This window comes from Camarhynchus parvulus, chromosome 26 (genome assembly GCF_901933205.1).
Source record: "Camarhynchus parvulus chromosome 26, STF_HiC, whole genome shotgun sequence".
In the NCBI taxonomy this organism is placed as follows: Eukaryota; Metazoa; Chordata; class Aves; order Passeriformes; family Thraupidae; genus Camarhynchus; species Camarhynchus parvulus.
This window is the reverse complement of record NC_044596.1, coordinates 6,785,016-6,800,759: the sequence shown is the minus strand read 5'-3', so window position 1 is coordinate 6,800,759 and position 15,744 is coordinate 6,785,016. Positions and strand designations below refer to the sequence as shown.

The 15,744-nt window shown below is 40.8% G+C and overlaps 1 protein-coding gene across 3 annotated transcripts in view; it reads right to left on the bottom strand.

Annotated features, from left to right (window-relative positions):
• MAGI3 (membrane associated guanylate kinase, WW and PDZ domain containing 3) overlaps positions 1–15,744 on the bottom strand; it is a 57,509-nt gene that overhangs the window by 20,110 nt on the left and 21,655 nt on the right. For all 3 annotated transcript variants that reach the window (XM_030965615.1, XM_030965616.1, XM_030965618.1), the window contains exons 2-10: positions 11,017–11,133; positions 9,493–9,612; positions 7,896–8,105; positions 6,430–6,604; positions 5,564–5,643; positions 4,115–4,172; positions 2,971–3,065; positions 2,182–2,370; positions 211–810 (exon numbers count right to left, since the gene is read on the bottom strand). In XM_030965615.1, the coding sequence (XP_030821475.1) occupies positions 211–810; positions 2,182–2,370; positions 2,971–3,065; positions 4,115–4,172; positions 5,564–5,643; positions 6,430–6,604; positions 7,896–8,105; positions 9,493–9,612; positions 11,017–11,133 (1,644 nt within the window). The remainder of the gene's footprint in view (positions 1–210; positions 811–2,181; positions 2,371–2,970; positions 3,066–4,114; positions 4,173–5,563; positions 5,644–6,429; positions 6,605–7,895; positions 8,106–9,492; positions 9,613–11,016; positions 11,134–15,744) is intronic.

Below are 15,744 nucleotides of genomic sequence, written 5' to 3'. Positions count from 1 at the left end.
AGAAAAACCTAACTAAAACTTCAAACAAAACCCCAGCAACATGCTCTCACCCTAAATAGTGAGGGGTATAAATCAAACTTAGAACATAATGGCTCAGAGATAGAATTAACTGCTGCTTAGCTGTCAAGACTGGACACAATTTAGATATCACACTAAAATAGGACTTTTAAAAACTTATAACCAATATGACAACTGCAATTTTGTCTGTACCTCCTCTTAAGATAAGCAGGGGCACCTCTGCTCCGACTGGAAACTGCTTGAGCACCTCCACCACCTGCAAGTGGGTCAAGCTCTGCACATTCTGATGGCAAATCTCCTTGATGACATCCCCTTTCTGTAGGCCTTGGCACCACTGGCTGTCCAAAATCATCTTCACCTTCTGGCCTGTGGGACTGTCTGCAATGGCAAACCCAAAGCCTTTGGGCCCTTTGATCAGAGGGATGGTGACCAGCTCTGGCTGAGAGCCTCCTGAGGAGGCAAAGGAGACCCTTTGCTCTGCTGAATCCACGGAAGGGCCGTTCAGGCGACCGTTGACCAACACTTTCCCATTCTGGTCCAACACAACTGTTGCTGCTACTAAATCTTGGCTGGACATGGAAGCATCTCCCTTGGCCACCAGCGGGCCATTAATGACAGGCGTAGCTGTCACGATATCCACCACGGGGTCTTCATTGTCATCAGGAAGAGGGTACCCACGACACAAAGTCATGTTCACATACTGGTTGATGGGAATGAGCTGAAACATCTGGACAACATCTGCATGGGTATGGCCAAGGACACAGCTTCCATTTATGTCCACGATGACGTCACCTGTTACAAAAGAAATTTTGACGGTGTCAAAAACAGAAGCGAAACCTTCAACAAAAGCCTACCTTGAAGAAATCACAGTGCTGTCTTCAAATTAATAACTAGCGTCTGGGATATTACCTCATGGCTAATATTGCCAAAAAGCATAAAGGATTTCCTCTTTGCATTTATTCTATTTCATCTCAGGACACAGTGCGCTAAATATATAATCTGCAGCAGATTTAAAAAATGATACTGTACAGCCACGGGAGATGAAGCAGAGCACGCACAATACAGCAAGCAGATGTCTTCTACTTTAATTCATATTGCAGAGCATCCTAAACCCAATGCAGAATAAATCGGATTCTTTTGGCCCCGTGTTTATTTTAGGACTGGCTGAACTTAAGCTAGGATTGTGCACACACACATGCTCCATACTCTTACACTGCTGCCACACGTGGCTAAGAATACATTTTCAAAATGAACTTATGTGGGCTTCAGATCCCAAAACCTTGTTTCATGTTTTCATAATTTTGATGTGAAACTTTGCATGTGAGGTACAATATGTCCTGCAAACTGTCCTATCCCTTTAATGCCCAGGTATCAGTAAAACAGGATCTCCCTTATTCCATGAACTACAATCAGAATAGGTGCACATCTTTTCCACTCCAACAGTTCCGCAGGATTGTTTATATTTCTGCAGAGGTGGAAAATGAACCACATACAAACAAGTTCAAACAATATATCAGCAACAAAACAGGAAATTGTTCCATTTTGCAAGTTAATAGTATTTACCATTCAAAGTATGAATTCTTTTACTCATTTGCTCAAGAGTAAGTGTTTATGTTATAGGTAAAGAAGCACTGCACCTTTTCTAATATGCAAACCAGAGGTTATGGTAAGGTTACAGGTAACCTAATTACACATGTAATAACTATGAAAAAGTGCATAAATCCTCATGGGTCGCTCATCCCTCTTCTCTCCTCACTTGTCCAGCTCACACAACTTTGCTTCCTCACTCCTGCTGTGGGCTTTTTGCAGTTTTAATAATCGGTGTCATGGTTTCTGGCAGCAACAAGGCAAAACAGACCAGGATTCAAACACATTGTTTTTACTTCACTTACAGAGAGAGAAACCATTCTATGAATAAACATGAAGGTAAGTGTCTTTGCTAAAGCAGAAGTACTGAAATCTTCAAAAGTGCCCTTAAAGTCAATTTTTTATCTAGAATGCTGCTTCTTTTCCTTTTCAGCCACTGCTCTGCACAGATCTTTCACAAATATGAAAATATTTAATTTAGTGAGGATGTGTATGGAGTCCTCCAACCTCCTGTGCCTCAAGCTGTGTTCTCCAAAGTACCCCAGGAAATGGAAGTTTACAGAAATAGTACTTGACCTGGAGCAATTCTGCCATCTTGCGCAGCGGGTCCATCTTTTAACACATTCTTCACCTGAAGAAACTCGTCAGGCCTGTCCCCTCCAATGATTGTGAAGCCAAATCCCATAGTACTTTTTTTCAGGGATGTCCTTATGAGTGCTCCAGTAAGCTGAGATGGATCTCGAGTGAAGAGAGACCTCCCCGGTCCTTTAGAATTATGGAATACAGAGACAGGAGGGCAGTAAGCCAGGGTTAATTCCAGTAAGTTTTTTGTTTATTTTTAAGGTGTCACAAAGGTCAATGATTTGTTTATTGATGATCAGCTTCTGAAGCAGTTTTAAAGGATAAACAGACAGGGAAGTGCTACACTCATTTTCCAGCTGAATTCAGTGCATGGAAAAGAGTTTTTCTGAACAGATTGCAACAGAGCTGTATGCAAACCTCTCACCTCAAATTTCCAATTTTTATCCTTGCATACCAAGCTTAAAGTAGATCAAAAGCATAAAAACTCCAGGTGTGGCTTTACCTGCACTTCCAGATGGCTCTTCTAACCCTCCATATATTCCAAAGCTGTTTATGACAACCGGCTTCAGAATAACCAAAATTATTTAGAAGTAATCTTAGTGTGTTGGTTCAATTTTAACATGAAAAAATCCTTCAAAAAACCCAAAAGATCTTGGAGGATAACACTGTAATGGCTAGCGAAAAGATAAGGCTGATGCCTTCATGAATCTCAGAATTGGATTTTGAAAAAGCATGCTTGCAGATAAAGATATATGTGACAAAGAACACAATATTCAGTGATACCTGATTTGGAAGGGCCAGCATCAGTCTGTCCTAGCTGTTTTTTCCTTTTGGCTTCCAATACTGGATTTTCAAACTGAGTTTTCTGGTTAATATGACTGCAGGCATACAAAAGGTAGGTCAGGATTTCAACAGAAAACATTCTGACTCCTTCCCAAAAAAGACAACCCCAAAACAACACATCTTACAAACACTAATTTTTATTACGTCAGATGAATGCTCTGGAGAAATGAACAAAAAACCTCTCATAACTAATACTGAAAATATGCTCATTCTTCCAGTGGTTTACTTACTTTGAGGTAAATAAAATTTTACTTCCTTTAATCGCCAGGCAGAGTTGTAATAGTTTAGATCTGAGCAAACCTGCTTTTTCTCTTGACCCATTGACCTATACTATTTACAAACTCAGGCATCACCTTTTCCCTAGCAGATGATAGAGAAGTACAGCATAGGAGGGGGAAACCAACAAATTTGAGCATAATTCAAATAGCTTGGCTTTGCTAAGTGAAAAATGTTTGCTCGTTCTCTGAAGCTACATTTTCAACTCCACCATTTTTCTTCTCCATGGTTAAGGAGAGATTTAATTTCCTCTGGCCTGAAGGAGATTCAAAAGAGCTCCTGCAGCAGTTTAGTGGTTACTGACTTGGTTTTTTGAAGACAGCAATGACCTACAAGTTATTTTTACTCTTTTAAAGTTATCAGGTGCCACTCTTAAGTCAAGTGACTCTGTTTTTGTTAAGCGAAGAAAAATGACATCAGGTCATTTCCATCTATAAATTATTTTGGTTACAACTTGCTTTCTTTCCCCAAATGAAAAACAGTCCTTAAGTCTTTAAGGTCACACAGTGGATTTTCCCTCATGCCAGTGCTACCAGAAGTTTGTGCCATGAGTTTGCGACCTGAGAACTGTTTTTCCTGGATATATTTAATAGTTTCACAGAATCAGAGAATGTTTTGGACTGGAAGGAATCTTAAAGCCCATCCAGCAGTTCCACCCCCTGCCACAAGTATGGATACTAGACCAGATTGCTCCTAGCCCTGTCCAAACTGGCCTTTCACTGCATTCAATCTCTGCTTACTGGGGATCAAGGACTTCAGAGTTTCATGCTCAATTTTTATGTATGCCAAATCAATAATTAGCACTTACTCAACATAATATGTCCCATATTGAGGGTCCTCTATTTTCTCCCATCCATAAGGAAGCTCTGCAATCAGAAAGACCAAATTCTCCATTACAGGGGAAAACTAACCACAAATATCAGAGTTTTCATTAAAGAACACCTAGGCTCATGAAAAATATGAGGAAAATTCAGGTCCCATTTTCTTCCCTGATGAAAGGTAAAAGCCTGTTCCAGGGAATCTGAAGCCCTGCAACTCTTACTCCTTCTTGCACTAAACGATGAGCCTGGTATTCAATGAAATCACACAACTTTAAACATATAATAAACTTAAAGACCTGTTTGTACTGAAAATGACATGCAAAAGGCTCCTTTTTATGGCAAATTCAGCATCTGGTAAGAGGGTGCCAGCAGCTCATGACTCACTGAAGGTAATAAGCAGTTACCACAGAGGTCAGCTTATCAAGTTTATTGTTCTAGTTATCTTGACCATGGAAATTTAAATATTAGAATAATGAATATAGTCAGCCAGACATTTTAAGGATAAATTTGCCCTGCAATCTTGTTTGAGGCTGCCTTAAGTTTGACAATAACAGGAATTTCCCTAGCATATGACAGCATGTTACCAATTACTAATACCAGTATTGCTCCACAGGGTCTGACTAAAGACCCAATGGGTCCATTAATTTAAGTATTGTTCATTTGGATATCCTGCATCTCTGTTTAAAGAACTGCATGTATGTTTAATAAGCAGCAGTATGCAGCCATTGCTCCAGCTGGCTTCATTATGGATACATGGCTAATAGGCTGGGCAATTTTGGAGGATGACAGGTCATTCTGAGCCTGCTTCAGCTTTTGGAACATGTCAGGCATTTGCTGAAGACAGAGCTACCTGATACTCTTTCCTAGGAGACTAAATTGCCCACCGGTGTAGGAAATTGTTGCAGAAATTGCCTGGAGGCTACTGACCTGGAAGTCTTGAAGGAATTTAAATCAATCAGTCAGATTGTTCCCTTAGCTTCTGCATTCAAATACTATGTCACATGCAATAGTTATCATCAGCAATATGTATTTTGCCATACCTTCTTTGTTATTCCTATATTCTGTTACTTATGGACCTTCTTCTGCCATATTCTACCTATACAACAGTTTCCAGTGAGATCATCACTCACGCGCAGCTTTCTCCTTAAGAATGACACTTACTGGAACAAAACATCTCATATTCTGCTTAGGAATGTGGATAAACCTTTTGTTTGGCCAGATTCTACTACTCCAGGGAAAATAACACCATAGACTTTCCTAGTCTTATGTAAATTCCTATTGCCACCAAACAGGGGACACTCAGCACTACGCTGCCAGCTCCAGAGTCACATCTACCCGGGAGAAGCTTCTACCACAGAAGTAATGGACTGTATCCAGCTGGAATAAACTCATACATTTATCAGTGACAGGTGGCAAATGCATTCTGAACATCTCACCTCCATCTTCACAATCTTCAGGAGCTTTGGCCTTCTTACAGAGTCGGGGATCAAGCCATGTCGTTGTCTTGGTGTTGTGACTGTGGAGCAGAACACATGCCAGTAAGAGAACTCCCTCACATTGAAGAAACTTTCCTTCAAGTATTTACTATTGTAGGAAAATGTAGACTTTAGATAATACAACCTTTATTTGTGCCTCAGTCACATCACAAAATGCTAAAAAGAAAAGACACCAGCACACTGGAGACACTCCAGGGCACACAGGAAGTGTTAGAGGCACAGATCCTCCCCCCAGCCCCTCAAAAGCTCATATGGGAACAGCAGCTGTTTCTACCTGATAGGAAAAAAAATGTTTAGCCTCCTCATATGCTAAACTCTCAGGAAGGTTTCTGTTTCATTTTTGCCTTAGAACTCATAAATGAGGCAGTTTTACATGTGCACACATGAGCTACTTTCCTATCCTGGGCTTTCATCTGGGCTATTTGTATTTTGAAACATCCATTCCCAGCCAAGGAACACAAGCAGAGAAGAGAAGCTAAACAAGGTCTCAAATTTCAGAGAAATTTGACATAGAAAAGTTTTCCATGTCACATCACTTAGCAATACTCAGCCAGCTTTGTGTTTGTGAGATACAAAACTTAGAACAAACAAACTGACTTTGCACGTGGAACCATAAGGTCTTCCTGCATAATGGGAATTGTACCGAACGTGCAACATTGAGGAGGATGAGTTAGGAGTGTAACAGTAGGAAAACAGTAAATTTCATAAAGAAATAGAAGCAGCACGAGAAGAAGAGAGGTGAAAGAGCAAGCTTTTCAGACTGCAGCCACCAGCACTTGTCTCCTCCAAGGAGTTGAGTTACTCACTCAATGAAGTAGATCATGCCAGTGTCTGTGTAGGCCATTTCCCAGTTCTTGGGTAGTGGTTCCAGAGTCTCATCCCTTGACAAATAATTTCTGAAGTCCATGTTGCTGCTTGTCTGGTTGTAACTGGGAACAGGTTTCATCCACTCAGGAGAATCTGAATGTTTTTCTTTGTTTTCTGCAGTTGTTCAGGGAAAGTGTTTGTCAGATGCTTATGTTGTTTCTCACAAAGAACCACCCTCTTAATCTGGCTACGAGTGGATGTCACACACGTCTCTCTATGTGATGTGCATTTTTTCACTTTTTTTTTCAGCTGTGAACTTCGAAAAGCTGACATGAAAAGACTGAACTCTGCTCTTCCCCTGCCAAACAGAATTAACCTTGTATTATGTGCCTGAGCCTACTCTGAAAAATCAACACTGGCAGAAATCCAAGTTGACTATGCTCTGTTGCCATTTCTACAGAGAGAACAGTGTTTGTAATGCCATAAACCAATAAAAAAATTCCTACTAATATTCCTCAAAGAATCAGAAGGAAATGTAGAGAAGACTCAAACTGCCGGTAAAATAAACAACACCTTGCTACAAGCCACAGCTAGAAAGAAGATCACAAAAATTCTGGCAGGAAACTTTAAATAGAAGCCTCTACCCTTCAGAACTGAGGTTATGCTTGATACCCTCTGTGACATGACAATGTCCACGACCTTCACCCAACCACCAGCCTGACCATTGGCCCCTCTGTGGTGTTGCCAGGCCCTGAAGATGACAAGACTAGAGGTCAGGTCTGGTCAGTGTAACTCTGTCATAAACAGTCACACACAGGATCAACTGCAAATGCAATGTGACAGTTCCTGTCCACCATCAATTCGCCCCCCTCCAGATGAGTAACCATGACAGCAAAAGGTAAAGGGCATCTTGCCAATCCCAGAAAGGTCCTGCTGGACACCGCTCCAGCCTCAACATGCTTGGCTTTGTTTCCCACTACAAGCCCCCCCTTGGGTGATTTCAGGTTGCGTGATAGTTCCCCTAGGCAAAATCATCTGAAAATTTTACAGTATGAGCCAATGTTGTCCCTTCAACCAATCACTCCCTTAAGATCTCCTGTGTACAAATTCAGTGATTGCCTCAAAATTCAACAGTAACATTTGCAGGGTATGACTTCTATGCTGTGAAGGACTCTGTTATTTCAAGAGTAGACAAATTTTTCCTTCCTGCTCACTTAACTGGCCCTGGCCCATATCCAGCACCACATGTTCTTGACCAAGCAGTGCATTTTATGATGCAACTGCACATCTGGCTGGGAGAACAGCTGGTTTTTTTTAAAAGGTCATCTCAAAATCAAATAGAAGCACCAATCTGAACAGAAACTGCCTTCATACTTCACCTAAACTAAGGAAGTACAAATGTTTTTTGTATAGTCCTTATCCATTCATACAATACTCCATGGAATTTCTCCCCTTGTCAACCAACCTATCCCTCCGCTGCCATTAACTGCTTCCTTTTCTTCCTCTTCCTCCTCTTCAGGGAGAGAACTTTCCATCCTTTGCATTTTGCTGACAGATGTGGTTCTTTTCCTCTGCGATTCAGTATCAAAATCATTGTCAAAAAGAACTTGATCCACTGGATCAGGCTGAAAGGGGCTGGGCTCTGCTGGAGGCTTGGGAGTACCATAAAAATTACCTGAAAATGAGACAGAAATCAGGAGCACTGAAGCACTGATACTGCTGAAGGCACTAGCAGTGGCTGTTACCAGTTTAATGCCCATGCAAATGTATTTTGGTGACATTTTAAAGCCTCAAAGAAGACATCAGCACTACCAAAACCCAATCAACAGTCAAAGCCTATTTATTCATACACTGACTTCTTGCTAATGCAGCACTAATTGTCAGAAAACAAGAGATTATCTGAAAACTTTTATCCTGCTACAAGTTTTATAAAGAAAAAGATGGATTTGGAGCAACAGAAATACTGAAGTCAAAAACCAAATTACTTTTATGCAGACACCGAGGTATTTATTTCCATAAAACCAGTTAACAAGTAATTGATTTTTAACACTTGCAATTTTCTACTGACAATACACTGGTAAAACAAAGATGCTGATATGGCTTCATATCAACATCTTCGTATCAATATGCTGACATTTTTACTTCAGAAAAAAGAACAGATTTTTTCCTTCAATATTTTAATCTGAAGTTCAAAGGAATCATCTGCTGTTTTCTGGAAAAGAATTTCAGCAATTGACCTCTCTCCTGACTGCTCATATGATTTTTATTAGGGAATTGAGCACAAAGCAAGGAAGCTTCCCAGAATTCCTGCTGGAGTAACTTTTAGTGCCTGGATATGGTTTTGACCATGGAAATACATATAGAAAGAAAACCCTTCTGCAAATACCAAGCAAGGGCAAGGCTCAGAGAGGGGACTGTCAGATAAAGTGCAGCTCAGGAATAAAGAAAAAAAACTACTAGTTTAGCCTAAATTTGTCTACTACATTTCCAAAGACTGGACAATATTAACAGATAGTGCGGGATAAGGAAAACAAGAGGCACAGAGCCTTTCACGGGATTGATCACCATCTCCATTATAATGTTTTTCCTCACCACATTTAACAAACCCAACTTTCCTACAATCTGGTCTAGTGCCGTTCACCTTTTCATTGGAAAATGCTTTTGTTTCTCTGCTGGGTCAGAATTTCTCTTGCCTTTTGTCCTTTTGATGCACACCTGAGAGGAGAACATGCTCTGTTCTCTGCGGTGTGCACAAAATTGACTAAATTCTCTTAAATTTGTACCAGGCACAGACAAACCTTTTCAGAATGCTTCCCAAAAATGCAACGGTGAAAATAATCTGGTGGGATTAAGAGCAGTTGAAAGGACAATCTGCAGATTATTAGAAAGCTTTAAAACAAGATTGCTCCTCCTCTTCACAGTAACCCAAAAACAGACTAACTATTGTCTCTCTACTACTGTCATGACCCTCAAGTGAGCAGGAAAGCCGGTACCACATGGAGCTACACCTGGACACAAATCCTGGGTCCTTATTCCCATTACATTAAACATCACTGACATACCATCATATGTTCCACTTTCTAGTAAGGCTCCACTTTCTTCCAACGCTTTAAACTGCTCAACAGGAATGAAATTATAGTCTACCCCAGGGACCTCCCCATCTCTGGGAGCCCTTGTAGTGCCTGCAAAGACAGAGAAAACACTCTTGTAAGACACTTAAATGCTGCTTGTTACCAAATGCTGCCTGCTGTACAGCTCAGTAAAAACAATGTTTATTCAAAGATTATGTCACTTCAGTAAGAGTTAAAACAACTCTTGGTAAGCAAGTGAACAATAACATATAAAAACTGAGACAGTAAATTACATAGGAATGACACTTCTGGTATTGGGGGAGGAGGAGAGAAGCAGCTCGGCGAGGTGGCAATTAATAGAGAATTCTTTCTCATGGTCAGTGAACAAAAAACAACTTTTGTGGCAGCTGACAACACGCAATCCCAGTCTGGGTTATTTTACTTTAACCCAGCTCTAAGGGTGCTGCATCTTTCCCTATTTCCACCACCACCAACTTTCTAATTTGCAATGAGGTCATCATGACTACGCACATTTGAATTTTGGGCCACCAAATCCATAACTCAGCACAGAATTTATTTTTTAACCTACAATTCAGAGTGTAATTCAGCCACACTCCAACCCCCTGGCTGTAGGTAAACTTTATCAGTAAATTGCTGTGTTAATGAAGAGGTTCTCAAAGTGTTTTGTCTATAAAAACAGGCCTCCCATAGTTATAACAGCTTAATTAAAGCTCTCCTGAAAGAACTTCACTGATTCATTACAATTCATTACTGCCTACAACCTAATAGCATTTTAAAAGCATGTATCATTTTTTTCAGGCAGCAGCATGAACAAGAGCTAGTAAATAAAAGCTAGTAATAATGAAACGCAGTTTAAGAAAGCCACTAACTCTCAGGTGTGCTCAGAGAGAAGAGAGTAGAATTCCTGTAGATACGAAAACTTTGCTTGACAAAGTTTTTAGTGCAATGAATATTTAAACAGTCAATGATGAGCCTTTTTAACCAGTCTTTTCAGGATGAGCAAACAGTCTGCCTGCATGTTCTGCCACTGTCACCCCCTCTGCACCCAACCCTTCCTCCCACCCTCCTTCCAGCTGCCCTGCTCTGCCAAATGCACTTGACACTCAAGGTCTCAGTTTGCTCTTTGTGAAGAAAAAAAACACAACACATTGACAAAATTCAGGATGTTTTGGCACTGCTTGATCATGTTGAGAAAGATTTATTTCTTGTGGTGGTTGGGTCATTCTAACAACTACTGACAAATTTGTGAAGAGCCACACACAGATATTACTGAAACAATCTGAACTTTGAATTCTCAAGTTTTTGCTGGTTTTCAGTCCATACTCGCTGCACTAATTCATGGCAACTTCAGATGTGAAGCTACTGTAGCAAAGCCAGAAGTCTCCACTACAAGGTAAAATCTAAATCAGATTAAGAGAGAAGGTATTTCAAACTCATAAATTATGTGGGAGTTAGCAGGAACAGATGAAATGAGGCTGATCTTTACATACTTACAAGGGATGGTTCTCAAATAGAGATTGTCTCTGATCACTTGCTGAAGTTTGTGGTCTATCGAGCCCTTCTGGAACTGAAGGCTTAGGTAGTGGCGCAAGTCCTTGTTGATGACTTTTCCTTAGAAAGAAAAAAGAATAAATTAGAATAATCTGTAAAGCAGGATCTCACAATAAGAACTGTGTTTTACTGCTATAGTAGTTTCAGAAAAAGCACACAGCTGGAAGAGTTGTGTTGTTTTAAATACAACAACCTTGATGGAAAATATCATTTTGTGCTATCAAATCACAGAATCCCAGAATGGTTTGTGTCAGAAAGGAACCTTAAAGCTCATCGTGTTTCACCCTTTGTCATGGGCAGGGACACCTTCCACTATCCCAGATTGCTCCAAGCCCCATCCAACCTGGCCTTGAATGCTGCCAGAGATGGGGCAGCCACAGCTCCTCTGGGCACCCTGTGCCCGGGCCTCACCACCGTCACAGGGAAGAATTTCTTCTGGGACAGTGGTTTTAAGCAGAGCTGACTAACAACCATTCCCCCTCATCTCCCGAACAAGGCAGTGACAATAGTCTGGAATTGCTTGAAACTCAATATAAGGTATTAAAATACAAAACCTATTACCAAAATTCAAAGTATCTACAGACAAGAAACTATTTAACTGTATTTTGAAGTAGTTTCCATTCAATTTACACCTACTCACCAGTCAGCTGAGTTCAATATTTTGTCACATGGGAACTTGCATTCTTCAAATTATAAAAAGAAAATATTTCCTTCTTAAAAACATTGCGTAATAGAAGGCAGTTGGGTTTTTTTACAGTTACTCCTTTATAATACTTCTGTCAGGTATCATTAGTGAATCTGTCACATCACTGGAGAACCATGGCCCCTTCAGCACACAAATAACTGAGCTCTTGTATTACTGCCTCATCCTTCAGACAGGAGGGTACAAACCAATCTTTTGTACCCTGTCAGCCTCCCAGAAAACACAGTAAATAGGGTTCAGTGACCTTGGTAAATTTAAGTTACGCACTACAGCAGAACACTCAGGGCTTTAGGGAAAAAGCTCAACCTTTATCTCCAAACCTAGAGAAGGAGATGGGCAGTAGCAGATGGATGCTGGTGCAGCACAACAGCAGGGAAAAAGGCTGGAACAGACAACTGCTCCTGTGAAATAACATCACCAAACAGGTTATGAAACGCCTAAACCTGCCCCAGAAGCATTTCTGACAGGAGCCTTTGAAGCCTATGAGCTCAAAGTTGCCGAGGAGACCACCTCAAATGGATCACAGACTCCACAGCAGTCCTCGTACAAGGCCCATTCACCTATATCTTCAACCAATTGCCGTACCTACATATATGTAAAATTTGGAAAAAATCCAAACCATCAAAATCCTCCCACCACTAACCAAGTTGTCCCAACCATGTGTCACTTCTGCAAAGCTGGCTGCATGTTTTGGTTGTGGCAAGTTTATACTTTCCCTTCCCTTTTAGCCAAGGTGAGGGCATTCCACATCTTGTTCTCAACTCTCAAACATACCCTCAGCAACCACCACTCACCAACAGCAAACTGAATTTCAATCTGCACCCTCTTCCCTCCAAACAAAACCATGTCATGATGAGTATTTCAAAATAGAACCAAGATTACCTATCAGCCCTTCAGAGAGGTCAGTGATGTCCACAGATTACAAAATCATCTTAAACCCTCATGCAAGGAGAGAATAAGCCCAGCACACCCTCTGAACAAGCAGCACATCCTGTGCTGAACACAAGTCCTGAGCTCCAAATGAAATCAACTTCTCATCTCCTTAAATACCAACATTTATTTTAAAATTATTTCCAAACACATAAAAGGCATTTTGCAGTATTGGGACAACACCTCAGCATCGTCCTTGTGGCTGTCCAGCAATTACACAAGCAACAGCAATTCCCACTAATGAAGTTCTCCAACCAACCCCTTCCCAGGAATGCACTGCAACTCCACAGCTCCCACCTCAATTCCCTATTTTACCAGCGTGAACTGTTCCTCATAAAATTTTGGATTTGCTTCCTACAGCATAAGGACCACAACACATTGTGGAATATGGAAACAAATGGGGTAATCTCCAGCAAGAAAAGTATTTTCCCATTGTTACTACAAATTACTTTATTCTTTGTAGACAAGATAGTTCCTCAACATTAAAAAAATGTTTTACTGCTAAAATGGTCCATCCATCTCCTTGTCAAAGACAGATATGCACTTCAGCAATCCTAGCATATTTCACTTAGGCAGATCAATACACTAATATTTCACTGAAGCAGATGGATCTGTTCATCAGCTACTTTCAGAGTACTGCACATTGGAAAAACCAGTCGATATGCGAGAATCTGTTCTGGATGTAGAATTACAGACTTTATTTACTCACTGATCTTTCCCTCTTCATTTTTAAAATTTTAAAAGCTTATAAACCCTTTTCAATAAATATCAACTCAGTTTAAAGACAAAATAAAGGCAAGGCTGCTACTAAGGATACACCAATATTGAGGGGTCAATCTTTATATTAAAAGCTTAGAGACTACACTATACTGTGAGACCAAGATGACTGAATTGATGACTGACAGGATTGCCTGGGGAAAACAGAAAAAAGCCAAACAAAATAGTGGGCAGAGGAAAAGTTACAGAAATTCACAGAGAGGATGGTGTGCATTAGAAAGCAGAAAAATAAAGTAATTGTAAGGATGCTTTAGGCAACCTCTGGCAAAAGTCAGATTATTTTCCCGCCAGGAGCTGAGCATGCTTCTTTTACATCTTTTCACAGAGGCTTTTAGGAAGACCTCATGTATCAGCCTCTCCAAAATGACCTGATAAATGTTGGGTTGGTGTTTGCTGTGCTGCTGAGCTGCTTCTAAAGGATGACACCAGAACACAGGGACCAGCCAAGAGGAATAATATATTTTATATCACTCAGGTTCTGCCAGATGAACAGGCACAAGCCTCTTGCTTTCAGTTTTAATTTACACTAACCAAAAAGGACTGATCAGATGAGGATATGCCCACTGGAGCTGGGGGAGGAGAATTAAGTGACTGCAGGAAAAAAAAAAGGCCCAAGTGCCAGTGCAGTAAAACACAGCATTGTGAATTACAGAGACAAATTAGGGGGACAAAGGGGGCTGGGGGTAGGGTTGCTTTCTGGGTCCCAGTGCATGTAGCCAGGGCACGCCCAGCCTCTCATCCACCAAAACACAGCCCCCGCAGTTCAAGGACCGGGCAGGAAGGAGCTCTCCCGGCCCAGCCCGTAGTGATCTGCCACCACCTCCTGCTGATCCCCTTAATTCCATCCCCCAAGTCTCCTCACTCCCCTCCCCAGGGGAGTTTGAACAGCATAGGGTGAAAATTGGAGATATTACATACTGAGATGCAATTTTGTTTTCTCACTTAGAACATAGCAGAGGAGAAATGTAACCAGAGTATCTGGTACATTCAGAATTCCACACTGTGAACAGAATCCCAGAGTATCTAAGGGCTCCACTCAGCTGTATGATGTGTTTCATAAGCTGTGGCTGCCATAGGCCATCGACTATGAAAATTCCAGTGAAACACACACTGAGAGCTATAAAGCAGCTCCATGGTTTCACTCACAGTCTAACTAAAATAGGAATTCCCAGGGCTCATCAAGTGGAAAACAGCTACTGTTTAATTAAACTGGGCTGTCAATACACCCACTGAGATTAAGTGATTTTTGATGTGATCAAGCAAAAACCATTTAAAGAAACGTTCAGCTCCACAAATCAGGGATGCAGTGCTAGGAAACACAAGCTAGAATCAGTGTGTAGCACATTAGCTTTATTATATTCCCCAACAACTATTAACACACGATGATTTCACAGAAGTTCCAGATCTGAACACATGCATTCACTGAGGACAATGAATGATTTCCAAGCATGCAAGAGAATCACTGTATTTATGAAATGTGGAGAGGTTCAAAGACCCAGTGGTGACACAGCCATGAGTACCTGCCGTCCTTCACCTGCAAGTACTTCACTGTGACTGGCAAATACACACCTATGCTCTCAGCACAAGGAGAAGGTGCGAGGTTCAAATTATTACAACTAATACAGAAAAGAGACTAGATCATTTTGAGAATGTCCAACCCAGTCAGCACAGTACTAGTGAAAGACATGAATCTGTTTATCCAGATTAAGAAAATAAAGTTACCACAAACTCCATTACAGCATGTACATCCCAGTTGACTTTGGGGATTTTCTTGCTTTTGTCAGTAGGAAAATCGACTCCAGAACCACCAATAACTATGAATTTTGACTTTTTAAGCCTCCAGATTTAGATCACTCATTACTAAAAACTAAGAGGTGTTCAACACCAGCCTTCACAGGATGCCTTCAGATCCTCAGTTGAGGTGGTGACCGATTCAGAGAGACAAAGCTTCTCATTCCACATTCTTGAATATCCCAGGATTCTGTGCTGTTTCCTTGAAATCCCACAGGGTTGGAAAGATTCTCCCAATAAACCTGGCCACTGTAAGTAAACCAGTGGAAAACTAATATGATTGTGTTTGCTCATGAAATTCCATCATTAAAGCATTTCAAGTTCTGAAGAAAACTAAAATATCCTTTCAAAGGCATGTCACCAAAACATATTTGAGAAACACAAGAAGGAGTGGCAAATCATGCATTGTTTATTCCAAAATATACTTGGAGCTGAGATGGATAACATATGAAATATAAACAGTGGGAGCT